The sequence below is a fragment of the Danio rerio genome, chromosome 7, assembly GCF_049306965.1.
Source record: "Danio rerio strain Tuebingen ecotype United States chromosome 7, GRCz12tu, whole genome shotgun sequence".
In the NCBI taxonomy this organism is placed as follows: Eukaryota; Metazoa; Chordata; class Actinopteri; order Cypriniformes; family Danionidae; genus Danio; species Danio rerio.
This window is the reverse complement of record NC_133182.1, coordinates 70,060,001-70,084,028: the sequence shown is the minus strand read 5'-3', so window position 1 is coordinate 70,084,028 and position 24,028 is coordinate 70,060,001. Positions and strand designations below refer to the sequence as shown.

At 36.6% G+C, this 24,028-nt stretch overlaps 2 protein-coding genes and 1 long non-coding RNA gene across 6 annotated transcripts in view; 2 read left to right on the top strand and 1 right to left on the bottom strand.

Annotated features, from left to right (window-relative positions):
* Positions 1-24,028, bottom strand: part of dhcr7 (7-dehydrocholesterol reductase) — a 36,740-nt gene that overhangs the window by 3,016 nt on the left and 9,696 nt on the right. For 2 of the 4 annotated variants that reach the window (XR_012382319.1, XM_073906269.1), the window contains exons 2-6: positions 7,170-7,282; positions 6,774-6,996; positions 6,587-6,677; positions 4,985-5,198; positions 770-974 (exon numbers count right to left, since the gene is read on the bottom strand). Coding sequence is in view for 2 of the 4 variants with exons in the window: in XM_073906269.1 (XP_073762370.1) it covers positions 770-974; positions 4,985-5,198; positions 6,587-6,677; positions 6,774-6,996; positions 7,170-7,282 (846 nt within the window). In the remaining 2 variants the exon portion in view is untranslated. Of the gene's footprint in view, positions 1-769; positions 975-4,984; positions 5,199-6,586; positions 6,678-6,773; positions 6,997-7,169; positions 7,283-18,320; positions 18,394-24,028 lie in introns of those variants that run through there. The other 2 variants (XR_012382320.1, NM_201330.2) reach the window with 2 other exon arrangements.
* On the top strand, positions 11,699-18,390 carry LOC141375185 (uncharacterized). Its single transcript, XR_012382803.1, has 3 exons — positions 11,699-11,958; positions 13,034-13,428; positions 17,186-18,390. It is a non-coding gene; the product is annotated as an uncharacterized lncRNA (long non-coding RNA).
* The window catches only part of nadsyn1 (NAD synthetase 1), a 31,947-nt gene continuing 27,346 nt past the window's right edge, over positions 19,428-24,028 (top strand). Inside the window, exons 1-6 of the mRNA NM_001099253.1 lie at positions 19,428-19,593; positions 19,693-19,753; positions 21,121-21,237; positions 21,334-21,387; positions 21,468-21,557; positions 21,643-21,694. Coding sequence (NP_001092723.1) covers positions 19,509-19,593; positions 19,693-19,753; positions 21,121-21,237; positions 21,334-21,387; positions 21,468-21,557; positions 21,643-21,694 — 459 coding nt within the window. The 5' untranslated portion in view covers positions 19,428-19,508. The remainder of the gene's footprint in view (positions 19,594-19,692; positions 19,754-21,120; positions 21,238-21,333; positions 21,388-21,467; positions 21,558-21,642; positions 21,695-24,028) is intronic.

Here is a 24,028-nt window from a genome sequence, read left to right as displayed (position 1 = left end):
CTGGAAAAGACTAAATAACATTTAACCCCTACATAATAAATAGAGCTTCATAATCATTCAATTAAGCACTTAAATATCATTCAACTCATATAACCGGGCGATATAAAGGATGGTGCAAAATATTAACATATTTAAAGGCACAGTTCACCCAAACTGAAAATTCTGTCCTCATTTACTCATCCTTTACTTCCTCCAAACCTGTTTGGCTGTCTTTCTTCTGCTAAACACAAAATAATATATTTCAAAGGGAGCTAAAATCCTGTAATGATTGACTTCCATAGTATTTGTTTTTCTTACCATGGAAGTCAGTGACTTTCAGCTTTCCTCTAAATATCTTACACCAGTGGTGCCCAAACTCAGTCCTGGAGAGTTTAGCTCTAACCTTAATCAAACTCAAGTTAATCAAGCTCTTCCTTTGTATGATAGAAACATCTTGGCAGGTGTGTTGAAGCAAGTTGGAGCTAAACTCTGTAGGACACCGGCCCTCCAGGACTGAGTTTTGGCACCCCAGTCTTACACAAGATAAAGAAACTTAAGGTTTGGAATCAGGGTGAGTAAATTTTCACTTTTGGGTGAACTATCTCTTTAATTTAAGTTCAAATTTAAGAAGTGTATCTCTTTTTTTGGCCTATCAACTTAATATAAGCTGTTTTTGAGCCTTTTGCTCTAAGTTTTACATTGCATCTTGGTTTAAACACTTAATGCCAAATACAAAAAAAAGTAGAAATATCTGAAAATTAAAATCAAACCTAGCGGCTCAATGACTCACCTGCAAAACGTTGACCAGGATCATAGAGTTTGTCACGTAACCATACAGCTCCTGCTGCTTAGCTGCATAGGATAAGTTTATGAGGGTCCATGCCACGATACCCGGCCGGCCATTAAAAAAAAGCTTGAAGTCAAACCATTTTCCTATACGAGGATTGAACTCAATTCCCATCATGTAGTTGTAGAACATGTTGCCTGTGAATTTACTGCAGATCAAAAATAAAAATAAAAATAAGAGGATATTTCATTATACTTAAAGGAAAACTCCACTTTTTTTTTTTTTTGAACAAAGCCTCATTTTACAAGTCACCAGGAGGTAAACAATTGAGTTTTACCATTTTTGAATCCTCCAGTTTTAGCTTACCTTAGCATAAATAATTGAATCGGATTAGAGTATTAGCGTCTTGCTCTAAATAATTAAAAATAAGTTAAATTATTAAATAAATTAAATAATGAAATTATATTTTGTACTAAGACCAATGTATTGTAGTTTTTATTTAATGCCATTTCAGCAACCAAGGCTGTTTTCATGGCAAGAACATTTCCATAATAAATGTACACTTAAATATCAACAAACAAATGAATTAAAAATTAAATAAAATTTTTAACGTTAAAACTTGATTAAAATTCAAAAAATAAATTCCTGGTGTCGCTTAGCTAAAAATGTCCTTTAAAGGGCACCTAGGTTACCCCTTTTTTCAGATTTAATATAAGTCTTTTGCGGCTCTAGAATGTGTATATGAAGTTTCAGATCAAAATACCCATCAGATTTTTCATTATACCTTTTACAAGATGCTGTTTTATACTGATTTCCAGCAGGGGGTGGTTTTGTCGTACTGCGCCTTTAAGCCGAGTTCTGCCCGCCTACTGTTTCTACATGCCTCCTCCCTCAGCTGTGTCAGACAACAGACAGACTTAAAGGGCCATGAAACCCCCTTGTTTCAGCAGGGTGTTTTCACACCTCTACTTTTAAAAAAGTCAGAAAAGTGGGCGAGTCCAGCTCTGTTTAGGGGGAGTGTCGGAGGAACTAAAGTGGGAGGGTGTGGGAGAGTCTATTTGGGCACGCGCGAGTTTCAGAGTCAAAATAAACACACAGGAGAAAGTGATGGTGTTAAACCTACATGGACATCTGTAGTCGAATTATTTGCCAAATTATTAAATGTTGGACTTTAACAGCAGTTTGGCTCTTTCATTCAGGGAATTCATTCATGCCCCTCGCGACAAACGAGATATTTGATTCGAGGAACTGCTCTAAGCCTGTATTTTTCATGCAATGTTTGATATCGCACGGCGAATGAGAGAAAAAAAACCTCTGCATTTCCCAGAAACTTAGATGCACACGACAGGTAGCATCAGAAAATGCGGTAAAAACCCCACACGAGGTTAAAGTTTGGTTGTGGTGCTAACATGTTTGCCCTCGGTGCAATAGTTAACTTAGTTCGATACGAACAAACTGAATAAACAAAGAGCACTGGTCGCTCACTTACCAAATCTGTAGAGACAGGACAATCACCAGCAACTAGAACCGCATCTTTATGAAGAGAAGACTACAAGCAAATCCGGATCTCAGCGTTTGCAGATGAGAACAGCTCTCAGGTAAACAATGTTCCTCCTTAGACACGCAAGTTATTGTTGTCGAGCGTCGCGTACACTGTTAATCCTCACGTGACTCCAGATGAGCTCTCACAGGGAGAAAATGAAAACGAAACTTAACGGCTGCAAACAATAAAAGCAACACTTAACGCTTGTTTTGCCAACACAACGTGGCGTCTCTGTCGTGTAAACACGGTGACAGTAATGAATATTAATGAAGTTGCACAATAGAGCGCGCTGATTGGTTTGAACCAAGCCTTACTCATGCATTAATGCATCACACTTTAAGACGTAATAAGACTCACTCTGGCACAGACGCCCAGTCTGCACGCCGGAATACACGCTATTATGTCATGACCGTGATGCAGTTTCAAAAATTCGTTTCAAACCGGAAGTACGAATTTACTTGAAATAACGCAAAAACAACCAATTTACACTTTTTAGTGAAATATAGGTGTCCTAATAGTAATTTTAGCAGTGTGGGACACATATACGACTGTCAACAGCTCAAAAAATGTGTTTTGGCGTTTCGTGACCCTTTAAAGGAAGGTCTCACAAACCGTTTGTGAGATACTACAGTAAGAACTAACCTTTACTAATCAGTATTGTGAAGTTGCATTGATGAGTCACACACAATATCGTTACAAAGTTAACGCGCACACACACACACACACACACACACACACACACACACACACACGCACGCACGCACGCAGGCAGGCAGGCAGGCAGGCAGACAGACAGAGTGCGCTTAGCTTAGTTAAGGCTAACCTCAAGTACTGTGTGGATATCTGTTATGCTAATGTACAAAATAAACCTGATTTAACTTCCACAAACTGGGATTGAAGCATCTTCTTTTATAATTGTTCTGACACGCGGCTGTGCTGATGAAGTAAAGCTGAAGTAAATCGCTGTAATTAATTACACACATACTCTGTTTTAAAACACTTTAAACATGTGAAACTTACTCTTAATCACATTTGATGATGATTGCTGATCCTAGCGAACAGAACAGACCTTTTATTCCCGGTTGCTTTGCGTATGTCTGTCTAGTCTTGTTGACATATACACGTGACTACCGGAACATGTTAATGCGCGCAGCTGTCAATCAATTCGGGGGGCGGGGGGGGGGGGGGGGGGGGGGGTAAACGCACACCTACGTAATGTGCGATCGATTTGAAAACAGCTCCAATTAGCCGACCCTTTTTTTGTAGTTAAATTGAGAAAAAAGGACTGGGTGTGTTCATATCACCCCAGTATGACGGTCTATTCACTATACCAACACACAGATCTGTCCAAACAGCTTGGAAAGTAGATTTTTTACCATAGGTGCCCTTTAAAAAAAGTTTATTTCATAAAAAAGTCTTCTGGAATCATTAAAAGCAGGACAGTCCAGTAAAATGTGTTTTTGTACTAAGACCAAAGAAAAGTGAGGAGTTCCTATTTTGTAGATTAATAAGGCTATGAAATCTACCCTGATTCTGGGATAATAATAAACAAACTTTGCTGCCATCACCATGGCATCAGCAGGCACAATTTCTGAATGAGATGCTAATGGTCTAATCCGATATAATGATTAATGCTAAGCTAAGCTAAAAGTGGACCTGGCAGACACAGAGATCGACTGAAGGGATTCAAAAATGCAACAACTCAATTGTTTAACTCCAGGTACCTTGTAAAATGGGCCTATTTCCAAAAATTTCTCATATTTTCTGTGTATTTTATAATAAATAACATAATTTAAACAAAACAAATTTTTTCTTTTTTGTTCATAAAATATTAAATATTTTTCCAAATGACTGTTAAATCTCATGTGCTGTTAGGGATGTTTTCATCCAGTCTAGGGTAATTTTGAGGCTTGATTTGGCCACAACTTTCTTTGTGTTTCAGCAAATGGAATGATTTTTGGCAACAAATCTTATTTCGACACATTCATTCATTCATTCATTCATTCATTCATTCATTCATTCATTCATTTTCTTTACAGCTTAGTCCCTTTATTAATCCAGGGTCGCCACAGCAGAATGAACCGACAACTTATCCTGCATATGCGTTTATGCAGTGGATAGCCTTCCAGCTGCAACCCATCACTGGGAAACATCCACACACACACTCATTCACACACACGTCTTTGGACTTGTGGGGGAAACTAGAGCACTCAGCGGAAACCCACGCGAACATGTGGAGAACATGCAAACTCCACACAGAAATGCCAACTGACCCAGCCGAGGCTTGAACTAGTGACTTTTTTGCTGTGAGGCGACAGCACTACCTACTGCGCCACTGCGTAACCCCTATTTCGACACATATTTTAGGAAAATGCTTTGAAAATGTTCAAAAATTCAACAGTACACTCTGGGAAAATGTACTACCCTTTCATCATGTTGGTGGCTGTTTTTGTCCCATTGACTTCCTTTATAATCAGACTTTATGATTGCAAAGCCATGACACTATAGAGTCATGCATTCTAAATTTGAACAGAACACTAGGGTTAAAAAAATCATTTATAAAATACTAATTTATAATAAGGTAAAGAGAGGCCTGTGTGGCATGTGCAGTATCTCTCTAAACTTGTAACTAAATTAAACTATGGAGTATGTAGTTCAGAAATAATTTTTCTCACCAGTCCTCTGGGTTGGTGGGGAACAGATACGCTTTAATGAAGGCAAATGTGGACACAGCATAGCCGAGGATGTTGGTGCACCATAACAGAGGGATCCAGTTGTCAATGATGATGGTTGGCGAAAACCAGTGGAAGTGCTGAGCGTTAAGCACCCATAAAACATGAGTGATGAGCCAGCACTGAAGACCGTTGACCTCATATTTATTAATCAGACCTGAGAAAGAGAAACACACCCATAATACCTGAGTGAAATACTTTTTTTGATAACTTTTGCCACACAAAACCAATAGTCAACTGATCTCACAGCAGATAAACAAGTAACAATTTGCTTTCCCAGGGTCCGTTCTTCATACGAATCAAGATGATTCAAGATGATTTGGCAGATCCTGGGTCTTTTCATCTTGATAACTGATCTCTTGCTAATTTGGTTCTTCAAACAAGTTTGAGAATCAGATTAGAATGTCTGAATAAACTGATCTGAGATCGCTTCGTGTGTTGTGAAGGACAGATCTATCAATCCTCGAAATCATGATCAGCAATGCAACGATTGGCTGACGGCACAGCAGCATAATAACATCATCTGATAATATTCAATTATCCATGTGAGCAAAATTACATCAAATTAGCAGGTTTGTTAAATATGACACGCAATAACCTTCCACATTTGTTGTGAGCTGCAGGCTTTACACTTTCATGTGTCGAGAGTATCCATCATGTATTTCAATGCAAATCAATGTATTTAGTTCTACATTTAGAAAAGACTTTCTTTATTATAGTAGCCGTTTTTTTTAATCGGTGTAAAGAATAACTGGTTGTTTACAAAAGCATTTTGATATTGGTAAAGGCGTCTGCAACTTTCGTGAAGCATCATATCACTGGCATATTAACTGTCAAAACATGTTTATGACTGCATAAATATATTATTGCTTTAAAAAAAAAAAAAACTCCTTTGTACTAAAGCGATCTAAAAAGTTCATATCAATAAGTTTTCTCTTTGCACCACCAGGTGGCAATCTATGAACTTTCATTTCGAGGGTGCAGATTGCATAAGTTTATTAATGTGTATAACTTTATTTATTTTATTAATAACTATAACTTTATATATATATATATATATATATATATATATATATATATATATATATATATATATATATATATATATATATATATATATATATATATATATATAGTTTTAAAATATTTACCATTTTCCCAAGTGTACATAACTACTACTGTAAGAAAATATCAGAATTCGGAACATACTTTATTGTCTTTGCTTGAACCGAGCCAATCTAATCCTGTTTATATTAATTAAACCTGCTCCCGATCAGGTTTGACCTAGCAGAACTGTTGCTATGACAACAACTCTCGGATCAGCATTGAAGAATGAAACGTCAAATCGTCAATATCCAAATCCAGCTAACTGAGTAATCCACGTATGAAGAACAGACCCCCAGTGTCCGACACAAACACAACATCTTTTGTTTTAGCCTAAGTCTTCATCAAGGTAAGATTTGTTATGTCATCATCACTGTCCTTTGTTTTTGAACAGTTTGCTAATATCAGTTAATATAAAACATACTGTTTAATTCAGTTTACCTGCAGGTGTACGGGCACCATCCTGAACTCCTCCTACGTAGCCTGGAAGGATCTTATGCAGAAAATCTGGAACACACATGTACAGCACCACCTAGAGCCGACACAACCAAATCATACATTTCAGGTCCATAACCATTCCATTTTTTACAAAATAATACTTTTTTTTATCCATAGTAATTGTGCAAACCTGAAATGTGACCCAGATGGCGTAGATTTTGGCAGCAGCCCATGTGAAGGAAGGAGCCCGGTTCCAGATGGTGAACAGGGTGGCGTCACCGTTGTAGAGATCCAGTAGAGGGTGACTTATGGAGCACTGGTACTGATCACATGCCATGATGAAGAAAAAGACGAGGAAGGGGGCAAAGCAGAGCAGCAGGATCACACCCGAAAGAGAGAACCAATCCACCTCCCTACACACATCAACACAATAGATGTGTAATATTGTTATTCAGTCATTCTCAAATATTTTTTAAAAATGTATGGTTTATTATTGTGATATGACTATTGTAGGATTGCAGATGGTCACTTTGCAATATCGATGCTGAAATTATATATTGTGCAGCCCTACTGTGGAGTGACTTACCATGCTCTTCCCCACTGCGCCGGCTCCTTTGATGGCTCCTTCTCCACTGTCTGGGCACCATTGGCACTGCCCTTATGCCGCTTTCTCACCCTGTCAGATGCCATCATGATTGTCTGAAAGAGTGAGGTTTAGAGATTTAGGAAGAGCATAAGCTATAACCTGTCTTTGGCATACAGAAGTCAAAATTTTTTCCATATGGTGTTTAATGGAGCAAGGAATTTTTCACAGTATTTGCGATAATAACTTTTGTTCTGGAGAAAGTCTTATTGGCTTTATTTTGACTAGGATAAAAGCAGTTTTTAATATATTTAAAACCATTTTAAGATCAATATTATTAGTTTTCATAAGCAATATTGTTTTCAATTGTTCATTCATTCATTCATAAATTTTCTTTTCGGCTTAGTTCTTTTTTTAATTTGGGGTCGCCACAGCGGAATGAACCACCAACTTATTTAGCATATGTTTTACGCAGCTTATGCTCTTCCAGCTGCAACCAGTCTCTGGGAAACATCCATACACACTCACTCACTACGGACAATTTAGCCTACCCGCTTCACCTGTATTGCATGTCTTTGTACCGTGAGAAACCGGAGCACCCGGAGAACGCAAACGCGGGGAGAACATGCAAACTCCACACAGAAACGCCAACTGACCCAGTCAAGGCTCGAAACAGCGACCTTCTAGCTGTGAGGCGACAGCACTACTGCGCCAATGCCTCTCCCATTTTTCAATTTCTACAGAACAAACCATTGTTAAACAATCTTCTTCTTCTGCCTTAAGGCTGATTTATACTTCTGCGTCAAACGCCGGCGTATGCTACGGCGCTGACGCATAGCCCTTCGCCGTGGCCGTCGGCGTTGCTGACGTGCACCTCTCAAAAAATGTAACTACAAGTCGCAACAACGCGTAGCGCAAGCTCTGTGATTGGTCGGCTTGGTAACTCTGACGAGTCTGGGCGGGACCGAGAGCTGCGCGAATGGCGCGAGCGATTGTTTACAAGTGTGGAGTCCCGTGAAGGAGCTCCGGATGGAAAGTTTTGTTTTGTGTTTACCTCATAGTTAAAGTTGTTGCACGTCCGCCGGTTCCTGTCTCAAAATGAGCGAGTTTGAGTCACTTGTACAACCAGGAAGTGTTCAGGAAAAGCAAAACAAGCGAAAAAAACTCGACACAGAGGAACATTTACACCACACTGCCAACTAGCGTTTAGGAAGTGTTAATGCAGACCAACAGAGACAGCGCGCAGAAGTATAAATGCACAGCTGCGCGCATTGCCTGCGCCATGAGTTACGCCGTTCACTTGACGCAGAAGTATAAACCAGGCTTTAGTCCCGTATGGTTGCAGGGTCGGCTCTTTGGAACAAGCCATTTTAGACTTGTCCATATGATAACGACTTTTTTTTTTACACATTCCGGCCGGCCTGTTGTCTGGGCCTGTCACCCTCATACACTCATACACTACAGACAATTTAGCCTACCCAATTCACCTGTAGCATGTCTTTGGACTGTGGGGGGAAACCGGAACACCCGGAGGAAACCCACGCGAGCGCAGGAAGAACATGCAAACTCCTCACAGAAATGCCAACTGATCTAAGGTTCGAACCAGCGACCAAGCAACCTTCTTGCTGTGAGGCGACAGCACTACTGCGCCACTGCTTCGCCCAAACCATTGTTATACAATGACATGCCTAATTACCCTAACCTGTCTAGTTAACCTAGTTAAGTCTCTAAATTGCAGTTTAAGCTATATACTAGTATCTAGTAAAATCTTGGCAAAAAAATCCGTTATTAGAAATTAGTTAATAAAACTATCATGTTTAGAAATGTGTTGAAAAAAAATCTTGTTTCATTAAACAGAAATTGGGGAAAAATATATTATAATTCAGGAGGACTTCAACTTGTATGTGTATGGTAGGAGAACAAAGTGCACCGTAGATAACAGATAACACACATATGATAGGAACCGTAGGGTATATGTGCTAAATATGATAACTCATGACATTTGCAGGGCTGATAGTGGAAAAAATTCCTGAGCCTGAACTTTTTTTTCCTTGCCCCTGAGGTGAGTAGTGGTGGGGGTACTATGTATGCAACGCACTTTTAACACATAACTTGTGGGCCCCTGGGCCCAAATATATTAACAGCCTATGTGTAACCCTGATCATCATTATTGTCAAGTGGCTCTTTTTAGACACATGCCAGTAATGTCAGTGACACATGCCAGAGTCAGTGATCTTGTGACATGTGCCAGTAGGTGTCAGTATAAGCACGTTATAAGCACATTAATCTTATAAGTCTCTTTGCTTTAATATTTAAAAATCATTAGGCAAATGACACCTGTTATCTTACATGCATATATGTTATGAGTTTTCAACATGCATTTTATTATAACTTTTTAAAGGATATTATTTAAAATACCTTAAAATGAAAGTAAGTTAAATAATAAAATAAATGAATGAATTAAAAACATAGAGAAGTCCATATTGTAGGGAACAAAGGAACTGCCAGGATGCAATAATATACAGTACAACAGATAAGTGTAACCCCTCCCATACATAAGCATGCCACAATAAATTTGACTGACATGTACTGTCAAATGACTATATTACGTACGGAAGTATGACTACGAATACATAAAATAAATGCGTTTAAATTAAAACATCTTGGAGTAGCTCAGCAAATAAACTAACTTGCGACGCGATAAATTAGGTTAAAAGTCGCGTAATGATTAAATATGGTTTTGCTCGTGTTAATTAATGTCATAAACTTCGCCGGGTGTCGATGTCACTGCAGTGACATGCAGCGCGACACTCTGAGTGACACAGGTCACTACACATGCCAGCGAGTGACACATGACAGTGGAAAACTGCACGTGCCACCGGAAGTGTCTCTACACTCAGTGGCATGTGCCAGTGTCATCTGTACGTCAGATGTCGTGTCACTCCATGTTAAAACTGCTACTGTGAATCCGCGTTCAAGCGCACACAATAAGCTAAAACTCGCCCCAAGCACCGGCAAAAACAAATAACAATGAATGTGTAGAGGAAAGAGTAAGGACATATCTTAATTATTTATTTGAATATGCTGGGAAAGTTCATACACTCTCAGAAATAAAGGTAGAAGAGCTGTCACTGTGGCAGTACCTTTTTAAAAGGTACATATTTGTACCCAAAGAGTCCTTAGTGGTAGCTCAAAGCTATATATCAGTATCTAAATGTACCTTTGAGGTACCAATATGGACTCTTCAGGAACAAATATGTACCTTTTGAAAAGGTACTGCCCCAGTGACAGCTCTTCTACCTTTATTTCTGAGAGTGTAGGACAGTCTATGGTTTAGCAAAATGACTTATTATAGGATAAAGTCTTATATAATTTCAGTGTCAGTACGGACAAGGTTGTTTTCTTTAGTGCGCTGATGTATAATGTTATCTCCTAGGCTGATATGAGGTTGTCAGTTGTTTGCTTATGTTATGCAAGCACTGGATAGTTGCTCTGCACAGCAAACATGTCTTTTATTAAAAGCATATTTTATGGCTTACACTTGTACCACACCAAGAGATCTGTTCCACTTGGACTGTAAAAAATGCAGGGGTCCACACAACTCATTCAGGTTGTCCTAACACAAATCCATTAAGTGAGCTTAACAAATTGAAGCAAGTTAAACATAAATATTAAGTTGTCCCCAAAAAAATCTCTACAATTGTGTTGTTTCAGCACATTTTAAATAAGTAGTTTGAGCAAGTAGCAAAAATATTTTATTCAGTGTATTTGATTATGTTTTAAACATGTAATAGCAAAAGAATGGATGATTTACTAACTAAAAACTGTATTAGAGAATGATAACACATCTTTTAAACTGTCATAATCTACACAAACAAACAGAAAAATGACCAAAAACACTTTGCAATGCCATCTATTTTACTACACCCAAAACAAAAATGCTTGTTCAAACTACCTGTTTATAATGAGTCAGTCAGACAGTTGCAGCTCATCCAGAACGCTGCAGCCAGAATTCTAACCAGAACCAGAAAATCAGAGCACATCACACCTGTCCTCAGGTCTCTACACTGGCTGCCAGTTACATTCAGAATAGATTTTAAAGTATTATTACTGGTCTATAAATCACTAAATGGCCTAGGACCTAAATACATCACAGATATGCTCACTGAATACAAACCTAACAGATCACTCAGATCATTAGGATCATATAAACTAGAAGTTCCAAGAGTTCAGTCAAAGCAGGGTGAATCGGCTTTTAGCCACTATGCCCCTCGCTTCTGGAATCAGCTTCCAGAAATGATCAGATGTGCTCCAACATTAGGCACATTCAAATCAAGACTGAAAACACATCTGTTTAGCTGTGCCTTTACTGAATGAGCACTGTGCTGCGTCCGACAGATTGCACTATCATGTTTTTCTCTTCTTCTTCATTCTTTTATATCACATTTTACCTGTTTTTGTTTTGTTTTGTTTTTACGCATTTTAATTATTTGTTTTTATTTTTATTTTACTTGTTTCTTTTATTCTTGTTTATGTAAAGCACTTTGAATTGCCATTGTGTATGAAATGTGCTACATAAATAAACTTGCCTTGCCTTGCCTAATGAGCTGAAACAACACAATTCTTTTAATTTCTTCAGCCAATTTCTGTTTCATGTTCAGTCCTCTTAAATTTGTAAACCATTAAACTGACTTAAGTGAATTCTGTTGGTCGAACTAGGTTAGGGGATTTGTAGTTCCCAGCCTGCTTTGTGTGGGATTGAATAAGGAGAGGGAAATGTTGACAATAACCAGTGGCGTAGCGCAAAATGCGGAGGCCCCCCTGCAGGGATCACCGACGGGGCCCCCAGTTGAGGGGGGGCAGAGCCAGAGATATACACATATACACATATATCTATGATCGGGAGTTTTCCTGGATGTTAGTATGCAATTTTTTTTTAATTACAAAAATTATAATTTTACATCACTTTTCTACATTGATGGATCAGTGACCGCACGGGCATTTCTGACAAAAAGCTTGTGTTTGTGTGTACAGAAATGTACTATTCACCCTCCTTGTTAAATTTGATCAAATTCGTGTCCTGAAACACAGCTCCCCTCCTGCTTTCACTGCTCATACTGACAGAGGGAGCGATTCGTTTGTGAATGAATCTCCATTATGAAGGACTCCTTCACTAGCCAACAATACAAGTTTCTGGTACCACAGCATCTCGTCATATTTCTTTTGCATTGTTTGCTGATTTTATTCAACAGAACTAGCATAACCCGAGTATTTAGAGCGAGTTGGAGCTGCTTTGCCTTATGGTGAATGCAGTAAGTGACTGTTATCATCAAAAACGTGACCTGTTTAGCACAAATTTCAGAACATACAAAAACGTAAACAACCTAATCTTACCTATGAAGTGTTCTGCCTTTGTGCTTTGTTTTCTTTGTTTGCTCGTTACTACACCCGTAGACAGCGCTAAAGTCCCGCATCTTCACGTAATAACACTGTCTTGACTAGTGCGGTTGAATGACATTTGTCCTGGGAGCACTGTACCAATGTGGCGGCGCTATTGACGCATGCTCAGGGTCCCTACGCGATATCTAGTGTATATATCTGTCACAAATTGAGGAGCGGGGAAAGGAGGTGGAGTGGAGCGACAACGCGGGGAAACCTTCACAAACTGAGGAGCGATCACAAACCGAAAGCGGCGAGAGCGTCAAAGTAGCCAGAAGTCATTCATTTTTTAATGAGAACCGGCGGCGAGAAACAGCGGTGCGTCTTTATTGGCTATGACGCGGGTTATGACCCTAATCACGCGGGGCCCCCCCGCGGTGCGTGCCCTGCGGGCCCGTCCGCTAACGTTACGCCACTGACAATAACAGTAAACTTAGTTGTTTAACGTTAATAGAAAGACCTGTTAGAGCTTAATCTTCACTTCAGTTGGAAGATTTAGAAGATTTTCGTGTAATGCTTTGAGTTTTGAGATTGGCACATTGCAGAAGCACCCATCCTTTGGGTGTTGGCAGCTTAATTAGCAAAAATGCAGTTTGTTGCTTTGCTTCAGTAAGCAATAACTGTCCTTAAATTAGTTCTGAGGTCAGTCTCAATCAACTGTAATTTATGAAATATGCTTAAAAATGGGTGACGCAGTGGTGCAGTAGGTAGTGCTGTCGCCTCACAGCAAAAAGGTTGCTGGGTCACTGGTTCGAGCCTCACAGCAGGAAGGTCACTAGGTCGAGCCTCGGCTGGGTCAGTTCAGTTGGCATTTCTGTGTGGAGTTTGCATGTTCTCCCTGTGTTCGCCTGGGTTTCCTCCGGGTGCTCCGGTTTCCCCCACAGTCCAAAGACAAAATAGTGTATGAGTGTGTGTTTGTGTGTGTGTGTGTGTGTGTGTGAATGAGTGTGTGAGGATGTTTCCCAGAGATGAGTTGCAGCTGGAGGGGCATCCGCTGCGTAAAAACGTGCTTGATAAGTAGGCGGTTCAGTCCGCTGTGGCGACCCCGGATTAATAAAAGGACTAAGCCAAACAGAAAATGAATAAATAAATGCTTAAAAATGGCTTTTAGTTACTTTAGCATACAGTAACTTCAACTAAAACTAAGAGACTTCGAAATGTATGACACATAATAAACATGCATGATATTATCAGACCTTTGAGTTTATGTTAAATAAAAACACAAATGTATTTAAACTTTGATTTGATAAAATCATGTTGGACCAACTCAATTGCATTTAATTGTGTAAATAGTTGTCTTTTTTTAGTTGGTGCTAAACAAATTTATTAAATGGAAATCCTGCCCTCAATTAAATTGAGTTCATCCAATGAGTTCTTTTTTTTTGAATGTACAACATAGACACGGCTTTATGTTTTTGATTTATGGATTTTAATATTTGTTTGTCAACCTGATAACATTATCAGTAAAGATTATTTTATGGAAATGAGTTATAATTTATCAAGGGAAAAAGCATGTGTGTTACTGTTACATGTTATTATAGTACTTCATTTTCAATCAAGCTGTCAAAAGCAATGACTTAAAAAAATATAGACGACGCGACAGCCCCTCTTCCCATTGAAGGCCTTGAGGGCAAAACGCCTGCTTGACGGGCACAAACTGTCGCAAAAGACTGCTGAAATTGGAGCCTTGACATGCGCAGAAGGACTGTCTGATGGACCCAGAGGAGGAGCCGCGAAAATGAGCGGAGTCGAGCTTCCAACCAAACGCTTTATGTAAAATCAACCACGCCCCCCGAACTTCTCAGCATGCGTTTGCTGTCATATCAACACAAATGGATGTAATAACGTTAACAAATATGAAGGTTTTATATATTTAATCGCGCCAGCTCCGGGCCGCAGCACACATAACCTACTCGCGGCGTCGCGGGCTGATTCCGGCTCGCATGCGGCAGCGCCGGCTGGCTCGGCCGCCACATCTGGCTTGATTGACTCGGGCTGTAATCGGGCAGTGAGTCCAGGCATCCGGAGTAGGTCCAGCAGAGGTAGTCAGTCTGAGCTCTGAGGGGTAAGTCTCCGGCAGGCGAGAATCTAGCCGAACTGGTCCGAGTGTATTTTGCCATCTGGGTGGCTAGGCGTGTATCAGCAAACTAATAAAGCCCGAAAAAAGCCCTGACCTTAGCGAATAAACAGTGTTCCACCAGGATCATGTATGTCAGAAACTATAGTTTACTGCTGAACTCATTTTGTCATGGTAAAATAACAAAGAAATCGAATAATAACACTTCAGTCTCCTGCCGAAGCTCAGACGCGCTGCTTTGAGAAACTGTCAATCACAGCTGTCAATCACGATGACACGCCCAGCATTAAATTACTGCTAAAAACAAACTGTTTACAAAAATGAAGATCTGCACCTATTTCAGCACAATAACCAGTGCCTTAATCGACCAGAACCATCTTTCGGGACATTTTATTGCAAGTGTAATAATTTTTTTTATTTGGGCTCAAGTCTCCTTCATTAACACGGAGGAGGTGGGCTTTATGACTTGTACTGCAGCCAGCCCCCAGGGGGCGATCTAACGGCCGAGACCTTCACTCAAACGCAGGCTTGCGGCACACTTGGTCAAAAGACACAAAAAATGTTTTGCGTATATTCAAGAATCAGGATATAGGCCTACAATAGCAAGACTTGAAGATTTTTATAAATTTTGAAATACATTTTAAAACCAGGTAAATAAAATAATTAAGGGAAACCTGTGTCATTGCTTGCTCTAAATGTTCATTTATAAGCTACAAATAACTGCTCCTAAACACTGGAGTATATTGAAACCTTCTGTTCACACTGAAAAAAAAAAAAAGTTATGTCCTTTAAAAGTACCTTTGTCTAATATTCTAGGACAAACGTCTAATTATTATTTAATTATTTAATTAAGAAGCAAATCTACATGAAATAAAGAAGTGATCAAAATGAAGCATTTATTTAATTTAAGATAAACAATCTGCTGTGATTTTCATTTCCATTAACATATCATAAACTCGTTCATTCATTTTCCTTCGGCTTAGTCCCTTTATTCATAAGGGGTCGCCACAGCAGAATGAACCATCAACAATTCCGGCCTATGTTTTACACAGCGCATGCCCTTCCAGCTGCAACCCAGTACTGAGAAACACCTATACGCTCTTCCATTCACAGACACACACTATAAAGCCAATTAAGTTAATTCAATTCATCTATAGTGCATGTCTTTGACCTGTGGGTGAAACCAGAGCACCTGGAGGAAACCCACACCAACACTGGGAGAACATGCAAACTCCACACAGAAATGACAAATGGACCAGCTGGGACTCAAACCAGTGACCTTCTTGCTAATAGGCAACAGTGCTAAGCAGTGCACCACCATGCCATCATAAACTCAATTAATTTGGTTTATTCGTCACAAAGACAGATTCAGTTTTGTCATTTTACACTGTACGTAAATTGATTTAAGGATGCTAAGACTGCAGTGTATCTACTTGAAAACCAAAATGCTGTCAAATAGATATTTTATAATATATATATATATATATATATATATATATATATATATATATATATATATATATATATATATATATATATATATATATATATATATATTTATATATATATATTTTTTTTTTGTAGATGCAATATTTACCACTGTAAGTAAAGATATGCCAGGACTTCATAAATACTCTGATTTAAAACCCTACATCTTTAAATTTGGAAATAGATAATTGAAACCATTTAAAGGGATAGTTCACCAAAAAAAATTTTAAAATACTGTCTTCATTCACTTACCCTTTACTTGTTCAAAACCAGTTTGGGTTTCTATTGACTTCCATAGTAATGTGTTGTTCCTACTATGAATGTCAACGGCTGGTTTTCAACATTCTTCAGCTTGTTATGTAGTCAACAGAAGAAAGAAACTCAGGTTTGGAACCACTTAAAAGATGAGTAAATGATGGCAGAATTTTCATTTTTGGGTGAACTATCCCTTTAAGACCCAGAGAGACTCTACATGTCTACATGATCTACGCATATTTTCTTTTTAATCGAAACAATTATGGAAATGACACCAAAAGTTTTAAAAGGTTTCAAATGATATGCTATGTTTTTATAATCTTTAAACGGCTCTTAAACACCCAATCTTTTATTTATTTATTTATTTTTAGAACAGCATATAACATTTTACAATAAAAAATATACATACCAAGGTGTAAGTATAAATAAAATATAAATATACAAAAATGTTCACATGTAATAATTAAATAAAAACATTACAGAGTTCACAAAACATCACAAAGTTCACAAAATTTCAAAGTGCAGAGTTTCTGATACTGATAAAATACAAGCATATTTCAGTCACTAATAACTTAAATTAGATTTCTTATTAGGTTATGTACAATTATTAATGTACAATTTAGTTAACAATTAGGTAAATTAATTAAATAAAAAACAATTTCTGGGCGGCATGATGGCGCAGTGGTTAGCACCGTGGCCTTACAGCAAGAAGGTTGCTGGTTCAAGCCCCGGCTGGGCTAGTTGGCGTTTCTATGTGGAGGTTGCATGTGTTCCGATTTCCCCCACAGTCCAAAGACATGTGGTAGAGGTGAATTGAATGAACTAAATTGGCCGTAGTGTATGTGTGTGAATGAGTGTGCATGGATGTTTCCCAATACTGGGTTGCAGCTGGCATTTATGGATAAGTTGGCAGTTCATTCCACTGTGGTGACCCCTGATGAATAATGAGACTCAGCCAAAGGAAAATGAATGAAAACAGTTTTCCTCTTGATGATGGACAGTAAAGACCAAAAGTACACCATGACATAACACTGAAAGAGATTTTGAAGACTGGAAATTGTGGTGAACATCCAATCATGTGTCGCGTAGAGATAATCACTGAGGTAAAGTTGGTTTTATATTCGCATATTTAGAGATTCTCCTTAATAATATAATTTCAGAAAAGTATCATTAGCAAATTTTTAATGGGGAAATCATAATGGCAGTTAATGATTATCAAAATATACGTTGTTTAGAGTTAATTAAATTGTCATGTTGTTTTAAAGTCGTATTTGCATGCTAAAGCAGATCAAAATATTCAAAGTAGCGTAGATAAACAATATAGGGGAGTGTTAAATGAACCAATGTGCGAATATAAAACCAATTTTACATATGTGAGCTACTAATTATTAGGAGTACGTGACACCTGTGCGTCTCTGTCAAAATAAAAGGTGCTTTTACAGCCTAATCTAAAAGTGCAAAGCGACTTCATTGCAAACGCGCTTACCTGTCTAAGATTACAGTCGTATCAGTGTCAGTCTCCAATCTGACAGCTGTAATTACCTCATCTGATATGACAGTTTAGCCTGCTACATATATAAATACACCTTTAAAACGTGTGTACGTACAATATATTATCACACAATAACATATATTATCGCAAACATAAGTGTAAAGTTAACTTTGCGGACATCCATCACCCTAATCAATCATTGTTAGGTTAATAAAGTTGAGTCGTCTTGACTAAAATGTGAAGACCTGCATAAGTAGACGCATGTCAAATATTTTGAGCTGCAAAGTGTAATGCTTGAAATACTAAATTGGAATAAATATTGCATTGTTATAAGTAACGTTAGCTAATTGTATATATCTGAAATGAACAAAAGATAAATTATTAAATATCACAAAACGCTTACTGTTTCGGGGGTGATGCTGCGCAACTGCAGGCTGCCCAGATGTTGTTCACTGTGTGATGATGAAACGAGCAAATGGGAGTCTCTGGTCGGAGTTTAACCCCACCTCTGCGTGTGATGCAATGATCTTACATCCAATCAAAGAGACAGAAAATGCGTCCCATTGTCAGTGATTGGACAAGTGCGACCTGAAGCCATGAACTCCTGATGAGCTCAGCCCTTCTTCGTCAAGGGCGTGTGGTTGCGCCACCTTTACGCAGTTATTGTACATTAGAAATTATATATCTATGACTAGAAATGATAAATAAATGACAAATTAGAGTTAAATTTTTTTTACAAATATCTTTATACAAATTTTATAGATTTTGATTTTTTTTTTGTAAAATTGAATTACTTTGAAAATTACCATAATAATATTAATATAATAATAATAATAATAATAATAATAATAATAATAATAATAATAATGATAACATTTATTCACAAATTTAATTATATATTTTTTACAGTTTTTCTTGACTATAAATTTATTATTATAAGTTTGGCAACTTAAAAAGCTAGGTTGTTGTAGATTTGTAACTGTGGATTTGAGCAGGACAAGATGCAATTAGAAAATATTAGTTATTTCTTATTTGTTCTAGAAAAATTGTCTTCTATATTTGTAATTTCTTTAGAAATGATCATAATACTATTAGTGATATATTTATTTAATAATAATGTATACATTATTTTATTACATATATAATAATAATTATTATATTATATTATATTATATTATATTATATTATATTATATTATATTATATTATATTATATTATATTATATTATACTTTTAATTTTATATTTTAAATTAATTTATATGTTCATTTGGCAACGTTAAAAATCTAGGTTTTTGTAGATTAATAATTGTGAACCTGAACATATAAAATGCAATCAGAAATATTTGTTATTTCCCTGTTGCTCTAGACAAATTGCGTTTTATATTTGCAATGTAAATTACTTTAAGCAGTATTGTTGTTGCCCAAATTTTAGCTTTCCTAATCAAGATCGCTTTGTCTTTTATTTTGAAACGCGAAAGAATTGTCCCGGAAGGGGAAAATACAGTAAATAAAAGTTTTGAGTTCTGCTGCATGACTTCTGTCAGGTGCTGTGTCGTTTTGATACATTTTAAATCATTTCTAGCTGTGCAAAATGGGTCGCAAGGTGACATTGGCGACTTGCTCATTGAATCAGTGGGCGCTGGATTTTGACGGCAACTTGGGAAGAATACTTAAGAGTAAGTTCTTATTATTTACCGCAGTAGTAACATTGAAGTTCATACGGTCTTAAAGTGACCTCGTCTCATTAAAAAATACTGTACTGTTCTCCAAAACAGGTATTGAAATTGCCAAACAGAAAGGAGCCAAGTACAGACTGGGGCCAGAACTAGAAATCTGGTAATGTTTTTACAAACACCCACTGCTGACTTAAAATAAATGTGTGAAGCATTTAAGTTCTATTTTATAAATAATAATAATAATAATAATAATAATAATAACAACAACAGCATCAACAGACTTTCTTGATCATGACAATTTAGGCAAAGTTGGTTTTAGATTCACACATTTCTTCTTTAGAAAATTATTCTTTGCAAATTCTAAATCATATTAGCAGGCAATGACTGTCAAAGTACAACATTCTTCACAGTAAAATAATGAAGTCATACTTGCATGTGATTTCAGACCGAATATTTAAAGTACCATGGTAAACAATATAAGGGAACATGTCACAAATTGCCAATGAATGAATGTGAATATAAAAGCAACTTTACTTCAGTATCATGATGTTCAGCATTTAACTAAAAAAAATGTAAATAAACATCACTGATTTTTCATGTGCAAGATAAGTGTTCATAAAAAAATGTCCATAAAATCATATTGGCTAATCTTTTTTTTAAATATATAAAACACTGCACTTTAAAAATGCTCTTTGTTTAAACTACTTATTTACAATGTGCTGAACAACCCCATTCTTGAGTTTTTTTTGGGGACAACTTAATTGTTTTATGTACATTCCACTAACATTTGTAAAAAAAAATAAATAAATAAGTTAACTTAATTCCTTCATGTTATCTTAACACAAAATGATTGTGTACATTTTTATGAAATAAATCAGTTATTAGAAATGAGGTCTTAAAACTATTATGTTTCAAAATGTGTTGACAAATATTTTTTTTTTTTTTTTGTTTGGCGAACAATTCAGGTTGTTTAATAATTCTGACTTCAACTATATATATATATATATATATATATATATATATATATATATATATATATATATATATATATATATATATATATATATATATATATATAATGTAATGTAATAATATAATGTAATAATATACAATAACTTGCCTAATTACCCTAACTTGCCTAGTTAACCTAATTAACCTAGTTAAGCCTTTAAATGTCACTTTAAGCTGTATAAAGTGTCTTAAAAAATATCTAGTCAAATATTATTTACTGTCATCATGACAAAGATAAAATAAATCAGTTATTAAAAATGAGTTATAAAAACTATTATGTTTAGAAATTAAACAGAAATTGAGGAAAATATTTAACAGGGGTGTGAATAATTCAAGGGGGCTAATAATTCTGACTTCAACTGACATTATTATTATCATTATTATTTATTTTATTTTTTTATAGAAAATTTTAATTGGCCAACAAAATATTTTTTTGTTTAAATATATATACATAGCTAACTGATTATCTTCTGTTTTGTGTTCTGTGAATTTTGACAAATGTTTTGTATGTCTCAGTGGCTACGGTTGTGCAGACCACTTCTATGAGTCCGACACTTTACTCCATTGCTTCCAAGTTCTGAAGTCTCTCTTGGAATCTCCATTGACCCAGGACATCATCTGTGATGTGGGCATGTAAGTGTTATTACTCGTAAAGAAAATAACAAAAGCTAAATGACATCTTTTTATGATTCATAGCACCTCAAAACTTCTGATGTGCTCTTTCCTCAGGCCTGTAATGCATCACAATGTTCGATATAATTGCAGAGTCATTTTCTTGAACAAGTACGTTTTCCACAGTACAGTAGTGCAAAGCATTTGTTCATGTCTACGTCTGTTAATGTGTCTATTTTCATGTCTGACAGAAAGATACTATTCATCCGTCCTAAAATGCTTTTGGCAAATTATGGCAACAACAGGGAATTCCGATGGTTTTCACCTTGGAGTCGACCTCGGTATGTTCATTCTGTGATTTATTGGTTAAATCAAGGGCTCGTTTAACAGTTAGTAATAAATCTAATTTGAAATGTTTCTGTGCAGATATGTCGAGGAGTACTTTTTACCAAGGATGATCCAAGATGTAACAGAACAGGTAAAGTTTGCTTCTTCATCCATCCAAATAGGAATCAATATATCAATATATCTTTAAAATTAATGTACAGTTTTAGAGAAAATTGTTAGTCCTTTTGTGAAATTTAATTTATTATTATTATTATTTTTTTTTACATTTTTAGACAATAGTTTTAATATCTTATTTCTAATAGCTGATTTCTTTTGTGTTTACCATGATCACAGTATATAATATTGTACTAGTCATTTTGCAGGATATTAGTACTCAGATTAAAGTGTAATTTGAAGGCTTAAATAGGTTATGCCGAGTTCAGACTGCATGATTTTAGCCCTGATTTTGACCCGCCGATGAGCTGCCGATGCCTATGAGATATTTGGCGTGCTGAATATCTGGAGCTGTCCAGCGGGAAGTTGAGGGAGAAGTTAAAAGCGCTCATTTATAGTTTATTTGCACCCAAGAAATGGAGGAACAGGACAGGAGCACCCGTGTCTGTTTGATGTTTCATACAGAAAGCTAAAAAGAAAGTTGAGGAGATATTGCTGATTCCCTTCAAACCCAGGTCAGCAAATATGTACATTTTCTACCCCATTAAAGGCTTCTTTCTCATTATGTAGTTAATAACTAAAGATATGCTACGTGTTTTTGACTGTGAGACGTAGTTTGGATGAAGTTATTAGCGATTCTTCCCATTGTAAAGTCATGCAATGTGAAAGTTCCTGTCGCCGATCCATCTGGCAGTGTAAACAAAGCAGCGACAAAACGCAAGCCCAGATAGTCATGCAGTGTGAAAACATCCGTGACACGACTACTTTGAAAATCATGCAGTCTGAACTCGGCATTAGTATATTTAATGTGTATGTATGTTTGTTATATGTTGTCTTGTTGGTGTCTATGTACAGCTGAACCTTTTTTTCTAAAACAAATTTCTCTTACGGGAGAAAATACATTTTATCTTGACCTTAAACTAAGTAAGGATAATTAGGCAATTCATTGGACAACAGTGTTTTTTTTTTTTTTTTTCCCCGTTAGCCAATCAAAAAATATGAATTTTTTATGGCTAATAATATTGACCTGAAAAGTCATTTTGTAAAAATGTAAAAACTGATTTTATTTCAGTCAAGAAATAATATTTTCTCCAGAACTGAACGTTTATTTGCTTAGTTAAATATTACTTGGAACATATTTGAAAAAGAATAAAAAATAATCACAAGAGAGCTAATAATATTGCCTTTCAACTGTATGGGCCCTATCAAACACCTGCCGCAAGGTGCGACGCAATTGTTGTTTGCTAGTGTTGAGTTGTTTTAAACCACGCTGTTTAAATAGCAAATGCATTTGTGCTCATATAAATTTAATATTTGTTTTATTAAAAACAAGCGTAGATTTGTCCACCTGTCAGGCTTTAGACCATATGGGGCACAGCATGTGTGTTTGATATAACTCCGTTTTTTAAGCACACTTCGTTATTACTGTTCAGTTATTTGTTTGCTGGAAATTAGACCTGAATTTAGAAATAGTCTTGAAACAAGTCTTTGCACTTAATAAACAAATTTAATTATGTATAGGCTAATGCATGTCTGTGCATACAACACGTTTCCCTATCCACCAGAGTGAAAGCGAAAGTAAAGAATGAGGAGGCTCATCTCTCATTCTCGTGCTGCAGATGCTCTATTTAAGTCCGCCATGTAAATAGAAAATACGCTATGGCACAGCACAACTGACTCTTAAAGGGAATGGGAGATGAGACTCAGATTGGTTTATTCTCAAAACACACCTATAACTCATTAAGAAAATGAGCTCAACCCTTTTAGACCATGCACCACGGCGCAAAGCAGATTTTTCCATCCTTAAAATAGCAAAAGTGGATTATGACACGCCCTTAATGGGTTTGCGCCCTGCACTTTGGACTTTGCACATGGATTGTCAAAATAGGGCCCTATGGTTATGTTTGTGTGTGTGTGTGTGTGTGTGTGTGTGTGTGTGTGTGTGTGTGTGTGTGTGTGTGTGCGTGTAATACAGAATTCTAAATATAATACTAATTTTAAATTTAAAGACTAATTTAAAGAAAATTTATGTATTATTATCATTATTACACTCTATAAATGCTGGGTTGTATTATTACAAAGTTGGGTCAGTTATGGACAAATAAAACAGTTGATTTAAGTAATTTAATTCAATTCAACTATACAAATAAACCCAGTTATTGGGTTTGTCTGTAATTGACCCAATGTTTGTTTAATACAGCCCAGCATATTTTAGATTGCAAGATTTTATTAAAAACATGATTACAAATAAAGGTTCCCATTGGAAGATTGTTTTAGGAATAATGCTGTGAGAAGAACCGTTTGAGTTCTG